The 15375-nt window shown below is 41.5% G+C and overlaps 1 protein-coding gene across 1 annotated transcript in view; it reads left to right on the top strand.

Annotated features, from left to right (window-relative positions):
• cxadr (CXADR Ig-like cell adhesion molecule) overlaps positions 1–15375 on the top strand; it is a 39870-nt gene that overhangs the window by 11153 nt on the left and 13342 nt on the right. Inside the window, exon 2 of the mRNA XM_038707839.1 lies at positions 13714–13883. Coding sequence (XP_038563767.1) covers positions 13714–13883 — 170 coding nt within the window. The remainder of the gene's footprint in view (positions 1–13713; positions 13884–15375) is intronic.

The raw sequence follows: 15375 nt of genomic DNA, 5'->3' as shown, positions 1-15375 counted from the left end.
GTACAATGTTAATCATAGCTGTTCCTTCTCTCAGCCGTTACTTAAAGCAATATTTTACTTTGACTGATGTAATGTTTCCACTGACAACAAAGCCCTTGTTTGTCCTGAAAGACAGCGTTTCAACTTCCAAAGAAAATGATGACTTTTTCAACCTTCACATGGCAATATTAAACAACTTAATTATAATAGTCATAAAATCTAACCCCATTTATGATCCTAATTATGGTCTGCGTATGGTATGTTACAAGTAAGCGCTTTTGACGTCCTGTCTACACCAGAAGTGGGAACGTGGCGCATTGTGTAGTTTGACACCTGCTGCTTGTGATCACTTTATGCCTGCTTACATTTTATTTTGAAGGAGAACATGAGTGACTTTCTTAGGGTGGCTGTGGCTCAGGATCTAGAGCCAGGTTGTTCACTGAGTTCCTTTCTGATGAGCAGTTGGCACCTTGCATGGTAGCCTGTGCCATCTGTCTATGAATGGGTGAATGTGACATGTAGTCTAAAGCTATTTGAGTGGTCGGAGGACTAGAAAGGCAACTTACAAGTGCAGTCTATTTCTTCTACAGCAGTTTGACAAACATCCACTGATTATTAGATCAGTTATCCTGCACAGCTCTGGGGTCAGACTGCCAATCTCACAGTCGAAGCTTCGCAGTGAACCAATGATCACGCCATTTTGGCGATATGGGGGAGCTCAGCGTCAGATTTTACATAGAACTACCAGTTTTCTCCCAATAAGTTAATATACAGCCTGTTACAATATACATTTCAACGTTTAATGCTGTAAAGGACTGCAGGACTTGACGATTCTGATTCGACTATGTAAATCCTTAGTCGGGGACAGCCCTAGAACGGCGTAGACCAAACATGGCAACGCACTGTTCACAGACATACTTAATCTCCATTATATAATCCCTGTAAAGGAAGAAGTCGTATTTAGAATAACAAATGTAAAAACTGGGAGGTGCATGACCACGCTCTCAACGAAGGGGAAATCACCTTTGGCCGGGGACACTTTGTTGAGCACAAACAAATCTTAACAGCAAGGCGAAAACCATCTTCAATTATGTTCTTAGGAGCACATTGACCATTCACGGTCTAGGCTTTCACCTAGGCTGTATTCTGAACCGCCTACTACATACTACTGGCAACCACAGTATGAACTATATACTGCATACTGTATACAATATGTAGTATGCAGGATAAAACTGTTAAATTAATTTATTTTGCAGTAGGCTAGGCTAAGCCAGTTTCTGGTTTTAAGTAATGTAACCACAACTGTTACATTACATTGTTAGTGTAATGATTTCTCGCCTCAAAACTTGTTAGAAGTGGATTTTTTTAATAAAAAAGCGTATGAAATTTGTAAAACAAGTTCTGACCAGTTGTTTTCACAGTTCTAGCAGTTTGCATTATTGGACACAGTCTGCAAGGTAGATCTGATTTTATCCAAATCCGTACAACATCCGGGTATTTTTGGCGTACTACAGATTTTGCTTTTGTTTGCATACTGCATACTACATTTAGGCCAAATCAGTAAGTACTACTAGTATAGTAGGCAGTTTTGAATACAGCCCTAGTCTTGTTATTGGTAGTGGGTGGTGAAGTCCGCCATTCTCGCACTGGATTCAGATCGATTAAGTAAGCAAGAGGGACTCGCAGGAAAAGGACGCAGCATTTAATCTCCACTCAGTGTGATCTCATTGATGTCAGCCTCAGTGCTTTCCATCACAGCAGTGCTATAATATTAAACCACACTTGCTGTTACCATGGTAACAACGGGTGTCACCAAATTAACCAGGACAGAAATATTAGGAATTACAACTTTAATGACTTGTTAGTGCGCTGTCATTTAACTCTCACTGAGGAAATATTACATCATATTACAAACATCGTAATGCAACCTTTTGTAGACAGAAAGCTCACGTTAAATTGTTTGTTGTTGCTGTCTTCATCAGAAAAACAAAATAGATGAGGAAAGATGTTGTATGTGCAGTTACTTTTAATTGGGTTGTTGAGCTCCTCACTGAATCCCAGTATCAGCTTTACTTTGCTGTATATTTTTATATATATAAAAAAAAAAAGCCAGCTGCTGCTCTTTGATTTAAAAAAGCTATTTCATGCTCTGGAGTCCAATTTAATGTGGTAGTGACATATATGTTGATGTACACTTGTGCTTTTTTTCAGCTGTTTGGGCCGTTAAGATGGATGTAATTAGCCTAGGAAGACTATCGGGGTCAAAATAACAAACTCACTTACTCGCTGCAGCTCACAACACAACTCCCCAAATCTTGAATCCCCTTTGAATCTGAGCTCTGTGTCTTTAATGTGCTTACTGCGTTTCTTTCTGCTATCCAGACTCTGCTCCTCTTTACGATTCTGACAAGCCTCATTTCATTAAAGAACACAACATGGAGAATAAATACCATCATACTATGTCATGACTGAAATTGTAGGATTGCCTCTTTGTGCAGGATAACTGAACTAGTGCAGTGGAGTTATTTTTAACATTCCAAATCTCATCTTGTCATTTAACGCTGTATGTAGACCAGAATGGTTGTTTTGCGCTCTCCCCTCATGTCTAGGCGGGGAGTGCGAACTGGAGGCATGAATAAACCCAGCGGTCTTGGTTAAGCTGTAACAACAACTGACAGCCTTTGCCTGCAGCTTCCTACAAGGCTCAACACTCAGGTGCATTCACTACACCTGCCTTCAAGAACATCTGAGTGAAGAAGAGACTCCAGGCTTGAGTCATCTCAAGTCTGATTCACGGCCTGTGAAGGGGGGAAGAAAGGAAAGAAAAAGGATTATCCATCTTGTTATCTTTTAACAGCAGTCTTATCTTGATGTCCTGGTGTAGTCTCCCCCAGCCAGAGGACAGGAAGGGCCTGTCTGTGTTGTTACACTTTCACAAAGGCCTCATTCTGCCTGGTCAGGAGTACTTTAGACAGGATGGGAGGGTTTAGAGAGAAGGGATGCTACAAATGCATTTGAAAGGGAATTGATATTTTAGCAGTTATTGCAAAGTACTTTGTCTATATTCCATTTTTGCCTGAGGAGGGGGGGGCTTTCAGTGGAAATCATTTCACTTCAATGAAATAAATCCCTGTTTTGCCTTTAACCTTTGACAGCACACTCGGGGCGTAAAACACAAGCCTGTGCATTTTCTGCCAGTGTCCAGAAGACCACCATCATGCAGTGTCCTTCAGGCAGGACACCTAATTTTAGACCAGAACCTAGAGGAAACCGCGTGAGCAAGGCAAACTCATTGACTGCCTCCCAGCCAATCTAGCTGACAGCCATACATGCCTCTGCACTACAGGGAAAATAGGCTACTGTGTACATCTACACCATAGGCAGAGGTGATATCTGCAGGAGCTGGCCTTTTACATTGTACTCAAAAAATGAGAAAATTAACCTGTAACCAAGAGAACTGAATCAGTTTATAGCTATTTTTAACGAGAAAGCAAGCTCGCATTCAAGGCAGATGTGTCAGCTAACTTAATAAGGTTGTTTCCAATAGTGGTCAGACTTAAATGTTTTGAAATATGCTGCACTCCATCTGAAGGGAGGAACCCAGGAATTCACTGGGAGGCATTTGTTTAAATTCCTGATATTTTATACTTGCCCCTGAACTGTCTGCAGTCCGGCCTCACATCTTAATCCTTTTAGTGGTTTGGCAGGGAGCCATAAAAGTTTCTCCATAGGTGTTTACTTAACATACAGTTTGTGTGACTGGATTTACCACCTAAGAAATTTTCTCTAAGTTATGTTTAAAAAAAATAAAATAAAAGTATCCTCAGTTGACTGATCCAACATGCCAGAGTTGTTGGTGTCAGAGATTTGTTTCTGATGGTATGAGGAAGTAGTTTCTTATCACTGAGAAATGCAAATCTGGCTAAACTTGCTCAGTTCATTCTTAGGACCAACTATTTGTTTAGGTGTACAAAGTGCAGCCCACCTCAGACCAGAAAGATGAAATTGTTTCCCCTCCTGAGGAGTTTCTGAGTTTTTGTGAAATTCCATTACTAGTGATGTTGAAAACCACGGCTTGTTAGGAGCTCCAGAACGGACTTCTAATCCCCCAATTTCGCCCTGTGATTCTAGTTTGATATTCATGCTCTATTGCTTTAAGCTGACTTCTTGTGTGTTCACCTCTCTGACATACTTAAACAGTCGTGAGAAACCTGTTTGCCTCTTTGTACTCGCGCACTTTGCTTGTCTTCTGCATTGCAAATCTGCATGAGAGTTTGTATGTCCTCTAAAACCCATATTCTCTGTATGAGCTCGTCAACATGTCCTGTCCCACAGTTAAACCCACTCTGTGAGAGGCCATCAACAGTCTGAATAAAGTAGCTGCACTCTGCTGCACTTGTGTCTCAGTGTTTGATCAGTGATGCTGCCTCCTGATCACAGTTGGCATAGTGCCCTGGGGCCCGGACAAAGGCTGGGGCTGGGGTGCCGGCAGGGGCCTGGTCTTTATCAGACACTTTATTTGTTTTGGGGGATGGGGGGATAGGATAGGCAGCGGGATGGCTGCCTCCCCCTCAGTGCTGAGAAACTCCCATGGCAGGAGAGAGACTTCACCCCACTGAAACATTTGGCTTTCATTTTTTTATTCATGGTAAACTGCTAGAAGTGTAGAAAACAAATACATGTCTTTGATAAACATTACTTATTGGAACATTGGAACTTGTCACCGTCTGGCGGTCACTCCACTATTTTATTACCATTTACCTTCTTTCTACCAGACCTTTACATGCATCTAGGGTGAACCTTTTTATAACTGTATGAAATAATAATTTAGAAACTACTACTAAATGCACCATTTTGGCTTTCATTTCCATTTCTCAAACCACCCAGGAAGTAGTCAGAAATGCATTTAATCAGACTAGCAACATGTGATTGCCGTGTGTCTCTGATCCTCTGTGCAGAACGAGATTATGCAAATAAAAAACTTTTGTGGGCATCGTCAACCAGGATATTCTGGCAAGTCAGCTAGATTGAAAACAGGTCTGAGGTGCATGTGAAAATTCTAATACTTTTTCTTATTTAGATGCAATCTAATGTTGATAGCAGATGTAGCAGGGGTGATAATGTCACTGACGCTGTCTCACCCCTCTGCTTTTACTTTGGCATACACTTTCTCCATTTATCACTGGCTGATTGATTTAAAACCTCTGCCTGATCCATCACCCCTCCTCCTCTTGTAATGAGGAATAAGTGGCAGAAAAGACACACAAATCTATTTGTGAGTTTTTAGGCATATTTCTTTGGCCCCATTTACCCATTTACTTGACCTCATGAAAAGTACCGGTGTAAATGCACCCAAGTTCAGTTGTTTGAACTGAACGGATCGATTAGGATCTCGATGTGGACATTGGAGACACACATTCATACCAGGTGTAAATGTAATCAGGTTGAAATCATATCTAGATACAATCTGGACGTGAGAAGCATTTTAAACCCAGGTTTTAAAAGGGGCACATTTCTCAAGTCAAGCAAACTGCTTTCACATGTTCAATAATTGCTAGCAGAGAATTGTTGTTTTTTTCCTCCTGCAAAGTGAGGAGGACATGGTTTGGTAATTACTCCTCTGGCATCTCTGACTGAAGACAACACTCCAGCTGTTTCGTGTTTCTATCTCCTCTGTCACAGCAATGCACACCACTGTTTCTCCAAACAACCTCGTATTCATCACCTTCAAGTCCCTCTGCCTCTTGTCTGCTTTAATTTCCTCCTCACATGTCTAGATTGGCACATTTGCTGTTGTTTCCCATGGGGGGTGTTATCAGAGGCCTATCTGTGTGCTGCTCCATGGACTGGCGTCTTGCCTATCAGCTGTACTGCACAGCCAGTCCCCATATTGTCACCATCTCAGCATGTCCCTGGGCTTCAACAAATCCTGAAGGACACACACAGGGCTTTTGTGTGTGTGTGTGTGTGTTTCCACAGGTCTTAGGACTGGAGACATGGGGGGGGGGGGGGGGGTCTTATCTGACTCTTCAGGGTTCTTTAGATAAATTTGCCTCCACTCACAGGGGTGGGAGTTGGGGGTTTAGTGGAAGAAGAAAGGGATGTAGGGTTGGCCCTGGTTGCTTTTTAGTGGTTTGTGTCTAGCTTCAGGACACTTCATGGTAGCAGAGGTTAGACAAGCAGCAGCTGCTTAAATCCACTGTCCTACACCTTGTCAAATGCTAATGCATTCTATAAATAAGAAGTACAATTCCCGGGGCCATGACTTGAGAGTCCCTGTGATGAAGACCTTTTTGATTAACTGACCGTTAAGGAACAAGCCAGTGTGGATTTGTCTGTCCTTCCTCCCTCCTTCCTTCCCATGGTTCCCCCCCCCCCCCCCCATCAGTTTTTACCAACCTGATGGTGAGATTACAAATCCTATTTGAATATATATGAAATATGATAAAACTGTCCTATTTTAATTAAGTTTATTGTGGCAGCAGCCCCAGGGAGGAATTCATTGTTTTATAATAATATCAGGATTATTGGTAAGACCAGGCTTTAATAATTGAAGTAATTACATCAGAATTATTGTCAAAGTAAATGTTGATATACATGTAGCAATTGGTTGGTGTGGACATCCACAGCAATGTGATTAACCACATCCCCCACAGTCTCGTCTAAAAGCTGTCAAATGCTCAGACGGTGGAGTAAAGTGCCTGTCACCCCTTCATCATTTAATGTTCAATTATGTCAAAACAGCCTTCAGGTCATCTGCACTGGGAATTGATGGCAGCTCTGTGTGGCAAGTGGAGCTTTCAGGCTGCATTACAGCACAATCAGTATGGTTCAACAGCCCCAGCCCTTTGCAACACTAAATAAACCACGGCCCGGCTCGCTCTCAGGGTACCCACATTGCTTCAAATTGAGTAGTTCCAGCGGGGGCAGTGGGGCGAGCAGTCAGAGCCTTCTTTTTGAGCAGCAACCAAGTTATGAAGTTATTCTCTGCTGCGCCTGAAATAATTGATGTTCCTCGGCGTGGTCACAGGGGATTGGCTCCACTGTTTATGATGGGGAGAACGTCTGTGCTGTTTAATTTGCTCATTCCAGAGCCCCCTAGACTGCAATCTTACCATAATGAATCACTAATGTTCACACCACCATCATTGCCCATCTAGAAAAATGTGCTACACTCTTCAAAAGCTCTGTCACAGATGTTGTTTTGTTTGTTTGTTCTTATGAATGAGACGCTTTCTTTTCACTTGGTTGGAAGCAATACTTTGTTTTCAGGGTTGTTTACTTTGTGTGTGTGTGTGTGTGTGTTATTCAAGGAGCACTAAACTGAAAATCTTTCCACTTGCAGCGTTGTTCATGAGGAAAAGATGCTAATTAATACGTGTATATCTTTAATTCTTAGATCCATTCCTTGCCCCACATACACACATTTCTTTATTTGTAGAAAGTTGGCTGAAATGCTAAACTTCACTGCCATTGAGGCCGAGACTCAGAACACATGAAGTGTCCCTGCATTAAGATATGCAAACCTTAAAGATGGTAAACGGAAGTAAATCCCAGTGCAGCGTCACTCACCCCCTTCACCTAACAGAGCCTGTTGTTGTTGATGTTCGGTTGTGAGCCTGAAATAGCAGCTGCCTTTATCTCCCCATGTAAGACTCAGCTTTTCAGACTTTGTTCTCAAGGATGCTCTTTAAGGTCAAAGGGTGGAGAAAGAGGATTATGACTGTGGCCCCTGCCAAGGCTCTGAGGGTCTTTAGCTTGGCTTGCACAAGGGTCAGGAGAGGTTAGCTTGTGGTTTCAGGGTTTATTGCTGTCTGCTGAAGCTATTCCTTACACTGCAGAGCTTAACCTCATGTCTGCCTAGAAGACCTCTGACAAAACACTTCTGCCTAAATGCTATCCATGCTTAGAAAGTTATGTACATGTCATTGAGAAACTAATCTTACCTGGCGGCAGACCAGAGCTACAGTAGACTGTAGATCAGCTTTTTTGCAGATGTATTGGTACAGTGTGTGTCTGCTGTTATGTAACAAGAAATTGCAATACAAAAATGCCAATCATGGTTTGAGGTATTTTAGTAACAGTGTCACCATTACATACACTAGAGAGCATTGACAAGTTGATGTTTCAAGATGTAATATGTATGTTGGTCTCAATTCTTCTCCTGTATCAAGATAGTTTGTTTTTGTCGTCATAGTCAATAATGACAAATGCCCGTCACACAAAACCTATTGTCAGTAGTATTATTCAATTTACAATGAAACAAAGCAGAGAACCAAGCAATTCAGGCTCATCATTTCAATCAGCAAGGTAAGTTCCAGTAAAACAATAGAAACTATGTTAATAAAAGGTGCCTCGACATGATAGGTTCGAGCTGGACTCCTCAGTGGTGAAGAAACGTTAATTTCTCTTTTTATAACTCTCCACCTACTTAACCTCTTTCCCCATCTCCTTACCTACCTACCCCTCTCTTTCACTCTCTCATGCCGTCTCTTAAGCGCCACAGCAACCTTCTCCGAGGGATTGGTTGCCAGGAGACAGGATTCGTTCCCCATTGTATGCCGACAAAGGTGGGGGGTGGGGGGTGGGGGGTAGGGGGGTGGCGTTACAATCAGCAGAACCGGAGAGAATTGGAGGCCTAGGGGAATTGGCACTCCACAATCATGGGTGTGTTTGGTAGGAGGACCGTCAGGGGTGAGGGGGGGTAGGGGGGGTGAGTGAATGGCAGTGGGGGTATTGGGTGGAGCGCGCTGACACCCTAAATTCCTCTTGTTCATTCCAGGTTTCCCAGTAACCATTCTGGGATATGCTGTGTCAGACAGTGTGGTTGAGAATGGAGAGAAAGAGGCGCTCAGAGAGACAGGCAGCCATTAATAGTTAAGACAGACTTTTTAATTAGCCAACGGGCCCTCCCCCACCACACACACACACACACACACACACACACACACACACACACACACACAGTATTACATACTCTTACTATAACAGCACACACTAAGCTCAAGGAAATTGTGTGTGTGTCTGGTGTACATGCATGACTGCTTTTACCAAGTCTGTTTTTCATGGTTTTCCTCGGACTGTAATGATGGTCTTTCTTATCAGCTGATTACATTAAATTTGAGGAAGAAAGCCAGCTTACTTTAGCACTGTTGCCATTATTCTTTCTGGACTGATTGTCACCCTATGTCAACCAGTGATTAAATGGAACACTCTCTCTCCGTGGCAGACTTTGAGTTCAGTAAGATTTCTGCTCACATGCTCCAGGGTTCACACACTGTATGTACAGGATGTGTTTATAGCTGATAGTTACTGATTAACACTGTGAGCTGCTGCTTTGAGCACGTTAACAGGGCTATTTGTGTTATTCCACTATCACCAGCTTGGGTTAGGGGATGATTTTTCCAGCTAGTTATATTGAAATCTTCCATCGATCATCTTAATCCTGGTTAGTGTTGTCCAGAGTTGATATTTTTCAATTAGTCGTGACAATCTGTGGTCTACAAAGGCCCCGAAAACCTGTTGTCTCAATCATCTTTTTAATAGGAGTAATGGGGTCCTGCATGAGCGCAGAAGTTTCTGCCAACATTCAAACAGTTTGGGTTATTTTATGTGAGAGATTTCCTTTTTGTTTGCTGCTTCTCACTGGGGTAAAGTGAGCAGGACTCTACAGGAAAAAGGTGATGTCATGTATTTCCATTGGCCGATCAGGTTAGCGACATTTGAATTAAATCTGAGGACAGGTGTGGTTTGTTATCATACCCCGGTCAATCAGATCTGATTAAATGACCCACACACAGTCCTGATGAAGCAGATTAGCTGCATTGTGATGCTTTAAGCGCTTAATAATTAATAAAGGTGTGTTTAACTATGATGGTTCGACACTTAGATGAGCCCATGTTTAAGGGGCTTTAAATTAAAAATGCTTGAGAGCTTAGTGTGAATCAATCAACGTCAGTTTACACGTTCAAGTCTTTATTTCATTGGTATTTATTCCTAATGTTACATTAGATAGCAGCCATTGAGCTGATTGGGCTTACCTCACATAATCTTTATCAGGACTCATTTCTCTTCCACCTGCCCTGTTTACAGGCCACATTCAATTGATTTTTAACTAAAATGATTGAAAGGATTTTTTTTTACTGAGCTTGGATCTCCATTATAGTGATTTGCATTTCATGGAAAGGATGGCCATCTGGGTGCTTGTACACAAAGTATAAAAATGTGGCACTTTTTTTTCTCCCACTAATAGCTTTTTTTTTTGCTAAAGATGATGATTATTTAAATATTCATGACTAAATAAGCAACCATCAAAGTGAAAGTTTTGTGGGGGGAAACATGCATAGTTTTTGTTTATTTGTAGAGTTTAACAGAAACTAATCTGCCTCATCAGGACTGTGTGGGTGTGATGTAGTGAGATTTCACTGACAATGCTACAAACACACATTTGTCGTCACATTTTGATTCGGAAATACGTGATGTCACTTTTTTCTAACTGAGCCCTACCCACTTGAAAAACCAAAACTGTTCTCATTTTAGCAGAAATGTTGTTTGTGTGGGACCCCATCCCGCATACCTGATGATGCCATGATAAGAAAATGGGTTTTTATCTCCAGGGCTTTTAACATTGTCTGCCTGCCTTGCTATAATTACAGATTTGCTGTGACATTTAAGAAACTAACCAAATGATCTCATTTGCATATACCACAGTTCCTCTTCGAGACTTTATACTTGCAGTAGCCAGATTAAACAGGTTTATATGTAGATTCCTGTCTGTTGATTTGAATGTGGAATTAATCTTAGATTACACACATGGTGTTAGTGTTCCTCTGCCTTGGCACTGCTGTCACCTGCGCCACCAGACAGGCAGTACACAAATTTGTTTGCCAGTGGAAGGGATGAAATAGCACTTTTTCCCATTTGTGCGGTGCTGAATGGAAGAGGCCTCTGGCTGAACTGTAATTTAAACAAATGCTGCCTACGGCTTCAGAGGGCCGTCATTGATTGAACAGGTACATCAGACAGTGTCCCTTAATTACCTGTCAGAGAAACCAGTCTCACTGATAAACTGTTCCAGCTGAATACTTTCTTTTTCTCACAGAATGCAATGTCCTCCCCTTTCCAAGCAACTCTGAAAAATGCCCCGGCTTCTTTAAGTGCCTGATGAATTGACACATCTTTCCGTCATGCAGATGCCAAGCTGTGTATCCGTTTTGACAATGATAGACACACATCTCAGTTCTCTCTATATTGCTGTATCCCATTTCTCTTGCTTCTGCTGAAGGCGATGGATCGCTCCCATCAAGGGCGTCTGTCAAAATCTGTGAGCTGAAACGACCAGCTGCAGCACAGGGACATAAAACTATGCTTGTGCTTTGCAAACCATATCAAATGCTTACGGGCTCTGAGCTTCAACAATAGTGGGTGTGACTGAGACTGTCACCCTCTATATGTGTGTAAGCCTCGGTGGTGTATTTTCATTCATTTGTCTACCACAACCCAGAGGGGAGTGAAGTTTGAGGCTGAAACAGAGCTGATGGACATGAGATGCGGCAGGGACCTCCACCTGTAGTTCACACCCTCCTTACCCTGAGGGCCAGGACCCTGAATCTTCCCTCACACAGTCCGCTGACTGTTCGTGTCAATAACAAAATCACCACAAAAGGAATATTTTCATTTCCACCATTTTGAAGTTGCATACTTTCACCTTGACCATGCTCATACTGTTTGTAGATTTTGAATGAGAAGCAGTACAACTGACAGCATTGGGTGCTTTTCTGCTGAGTGCCCTTGTTCATGTCTGCTACCTGCCAATTTGTGAAATTAATAAACAAAGTTGGAAAACAGCGTTTAAATGGTGCTTATAGACATTCTACAAACCATCTGCACTTAAGTATACCATATAATGCATTTATCACTAGTTTAGATCCCTTTGTGTTTGTATAGATGCACATCTTCTTGTTTGTTTGTCATTTATGGAAATCTTGTACGAAACATTTCCAGGAAGAGAAAAGAGGTTCATAAAGTGTTCCCAGTTGCCAGGTTTGGCTCCTGTTTCAACAATTACCTGTCTGTTAGTGTAAAGCCAGCTAAATGAGATGCAGATGCAGCTAAGGAAAAGGCTATGGTTTTTATGGGGTGAAAATTCTCTCTTATAATCAGCAGAAAATTTCACTTACATGTGTTTGGTGTCATTTGTGCGACATGATAAATGTCCTTTTTACACATTTAACAACGCTTTTTAGCAGCAACATATTGTGGTGATCTTTTTTATTTATTTTTTATTTTTAAAGCTGTTCTCCCCCCCGCTCGCTGACTGGAAGGTGGCAGGCTGTCAGAAGGATTTTAATGTGTCGAGGCAGCATGTGACAACTCCATTCTCTATGGACTGTGTTCCTTGCTGCGGCTTAAATCTCTTATTGAATGGAGAATCTTAACCCAGTTGATGTCACCAGGAAATTATGTTTATTCGTACTAAGAATAAATGCTTGAGAGTCTGTTCCAGTTTGGTGATGGGCTACAGTTTCTCTTTATTATCATCACCAATCCTTCAGCTAAGCTATGTTCTGCTCTATTAGTCTCTTCACTATGTGATGTACATTATGCATATTTTAAAAGATTCTTCTCAGACAACACGTAGCCATATTTATTTTATGAAAGACACATTGGAATCAAAACATTTGACAGCTGCCTGAAAATGTTTCCAAAAAGCCAAGCACTACAATTTTCATCAACTTTACATCACAGTGATACAGTTGCAAGCAACTAAATTTTCCGTCACTAAAGAAAACCAACCTGTGGTCTTCTTAATTTTGCACAATTTTTAAAGATCAACATTGTCATTCGCCTAAAGTAAAGTATAGCAAAAACTTGATGCAAGCGATTGTTGATTGACAGAGGATCTCCCTGACTGTTATGGCTGTGACTGTGTGATCTGGTGGCGTGTCTGGCACAGGTCTTTCTCTTTTCTGAAGCTCACTGCAGGGGGTTAGCTCATTTGGACGGACAAACCATTATGTATAAGAAATACACTTCCAAACAGTTCAAGCAAACGCTGATTTGCTGCCAGTGCTAGAGAGGAAAACAGGAAGCCAAATTGTGTGAAAATAACTATAAAAAATAGATGGAGAATGACTGCCTGCTAAGATCTTTCTGGCTGAAATGTTACTTATAAAGTAGAGTGTGGGCTAATTAACAGCGTGTAGATGTTATAGCGGGCATCATTATGTCACTGAGTCTAAAGTGATGTTAATATTCACATTCAAAATGTCACCTCATATTGTCCTTTGCTGCATTGATGAATAAGAGTGGAAAGGTTGTCTAAACATAAGCAATACCGGACACTTTATGACTCCTGAATCAATTCAGGGTATCTGCAGGTCTTGAAAAGACTTAAAAAGCATTAAATTTAGTTTTCTCAAAAAAAAAAAGGTCTTACTGTAGAAGGTGTTAAAAAAATTTGTGACACAGAAAAGAAGAACAATATACACTCATACAAGTTAGTGGTATGATAAAGTGCAAAACCAGCATAACAGGAAGCATGAAGCAGGTATTAAGAAACAAGCAATCAGAGATGTGAATTTTTTATTTTTTATTTTTTTTCTGGAAGTATATCCAGAATTATACTGTGGAGAACTACACTCTCTGCGTGCCCCTCTTGTTATAAATACTACTTATAATTATGCATGTTGCTGTGTTGACATTCATTCCTTCTCTTTGTCTGTCTCTGTTCAGGTTTTGCCTGTGGTCTAGACATTACGTCTACAGGGCCGACATCCATAGAGGCGGCCAGCGGCCAGAGTGTGAAGCTGGACTGCCAGTTCACTCTGGCCCCTGAAGATTCTGGACCACTGGATATTGAATGGAGCTTGCTGTCTTCTGACAACCAGAAAGAGGACAAAGTGGTATGTGTAGATGTTCCCCATGAACATTGAAAATACAGGTTGATTTCAAATAGGGCTGTGCGATATGATTAAATCTCATATCCCAATATAGGTCATTTCATATTCCAATAATGATATGTATCCAGATAAAGACATTTTTTTTGTAATTTCAATGACATGTCGTGAACTCATGATTTAGCTCTGTATCATAAAGGTGGCAGAAGAGAAATCCAACCCCATGATCATGCAAAATACCATGACATAGAGTGAACAAGGACACAGCAACTAATGTAACTAATGTTAGCTAGGTTGTGGGTTAGCAAACTGTCGCTAGTTGCTGCTACAAAGTAAACATTAGAGGACGAGACGGCTCCAGAGAGTGATACAACTCTCCTGCTGCTATAGTTAACATAACAGCATGTCTTGGTGAACTACAAAGTAAGCTGAATGTCTGTGAGTAAGTCATTAAACATTAGCTGACTGACTGAAGTGAGTGTTTTGTTATCGCCAAAAGATATATGTCGTCATATCGCACAGCCCTAATTTCAAAGACAGCATATGAAAGTACATTTGTCGGTTATCAGTCCTCTGATTGACTTTAATTTAGTATAATTTTATCTGTGTTCAGACAAGTCTAGCTTTGTTCTTGCCTTTTGGTAGGTAGTTGATGAGATCTTTTCCAAACCGATCTTGTGTATGTATCTTAACACTCCTCAACAATATGTCATTAACGGAAATTAGTGTTTTTTTTTCCTCAGAGGTTTAAACTTCCTCATATGTTCACAGTGCGTGTGGTTTCGCACTAACCTGTTCTGTAATGTTAGTTCTGGGGTTTTATGCTGTGCAGGCGGTGAAATGCAATACAGGTGCTTTTCTCTAGGTGTGTATTTTCTCGCAGTGTTAGAATGGAACATATACATAATACAAGACAAATGTAATTTGAGCCACATTGACTTCTATTGAGCATTTGTTCACTGCAGTACTCTCACAGACACATAGTGGGAGCGATGGGAGCTCTCTTTATCCCAGGCAGTGTCTTCCCTTTCCAGCATGGCCCTCAGCCATGGACTACACAACTCCGCAGATTCTTGCTGCAGATCGTCCAGTGGTGTGTTCCTCTCCCGTGGCTCTTTGCTCCCCCACCTGTCACAAAAGCGTCCTCATCCCTCCTCCACTTTCCTGTGGCTTTAGTGTGTTTTTGGCTGAATGTTAGAGATACTGCAGGACAGTGGGTTGATGCCTCTGTCACCCAGCCCTGCTCTCACCCAGGTACACCTCTGTATTCCTGCTCTTGTTCACTGCTCCTGTTCTGGAGTTTTGCCATTGCTGAGAAACCAGTTACACCCACCTATTTGTTTTTGACCTACTTTGTTTTTACTCTGAATCATTTCCTGAAGTGGTGGAGGATCTATCTATCATAATATTTCAATGGTTCCTATGATGAAATATTCATTTCAGTGCTTATTAAATGTTCTTAGTTTTCCAGTTTCTCAATGGTGCCGCAAAGATCACA

The sequence above is a fragment of the Micropterus salmoides genome, unplaced genomic scaffold (assembly GCF_014851395.1).
Source record: "Micropterus salmoides isolate LMB-PRFRI ecotype aquatic unplaced genomic scaffold, ASM1485139v1 Ms_hic_scaffold_9, whole genome shotgun sequence".
NCBI classification, from domain to species: domain Eukaryota; kingdom Metazoa; phylum Chordata; class Actinopteri; order Centrarchiformes; family Centrarchidae; genus Micropterus; species Micropterus salmoides.
The sequence above is the reverse complement of the archived record's forward strand: the minus strand, read 5'-3'. Positions and strand labels throughout refer to the sequence as shown.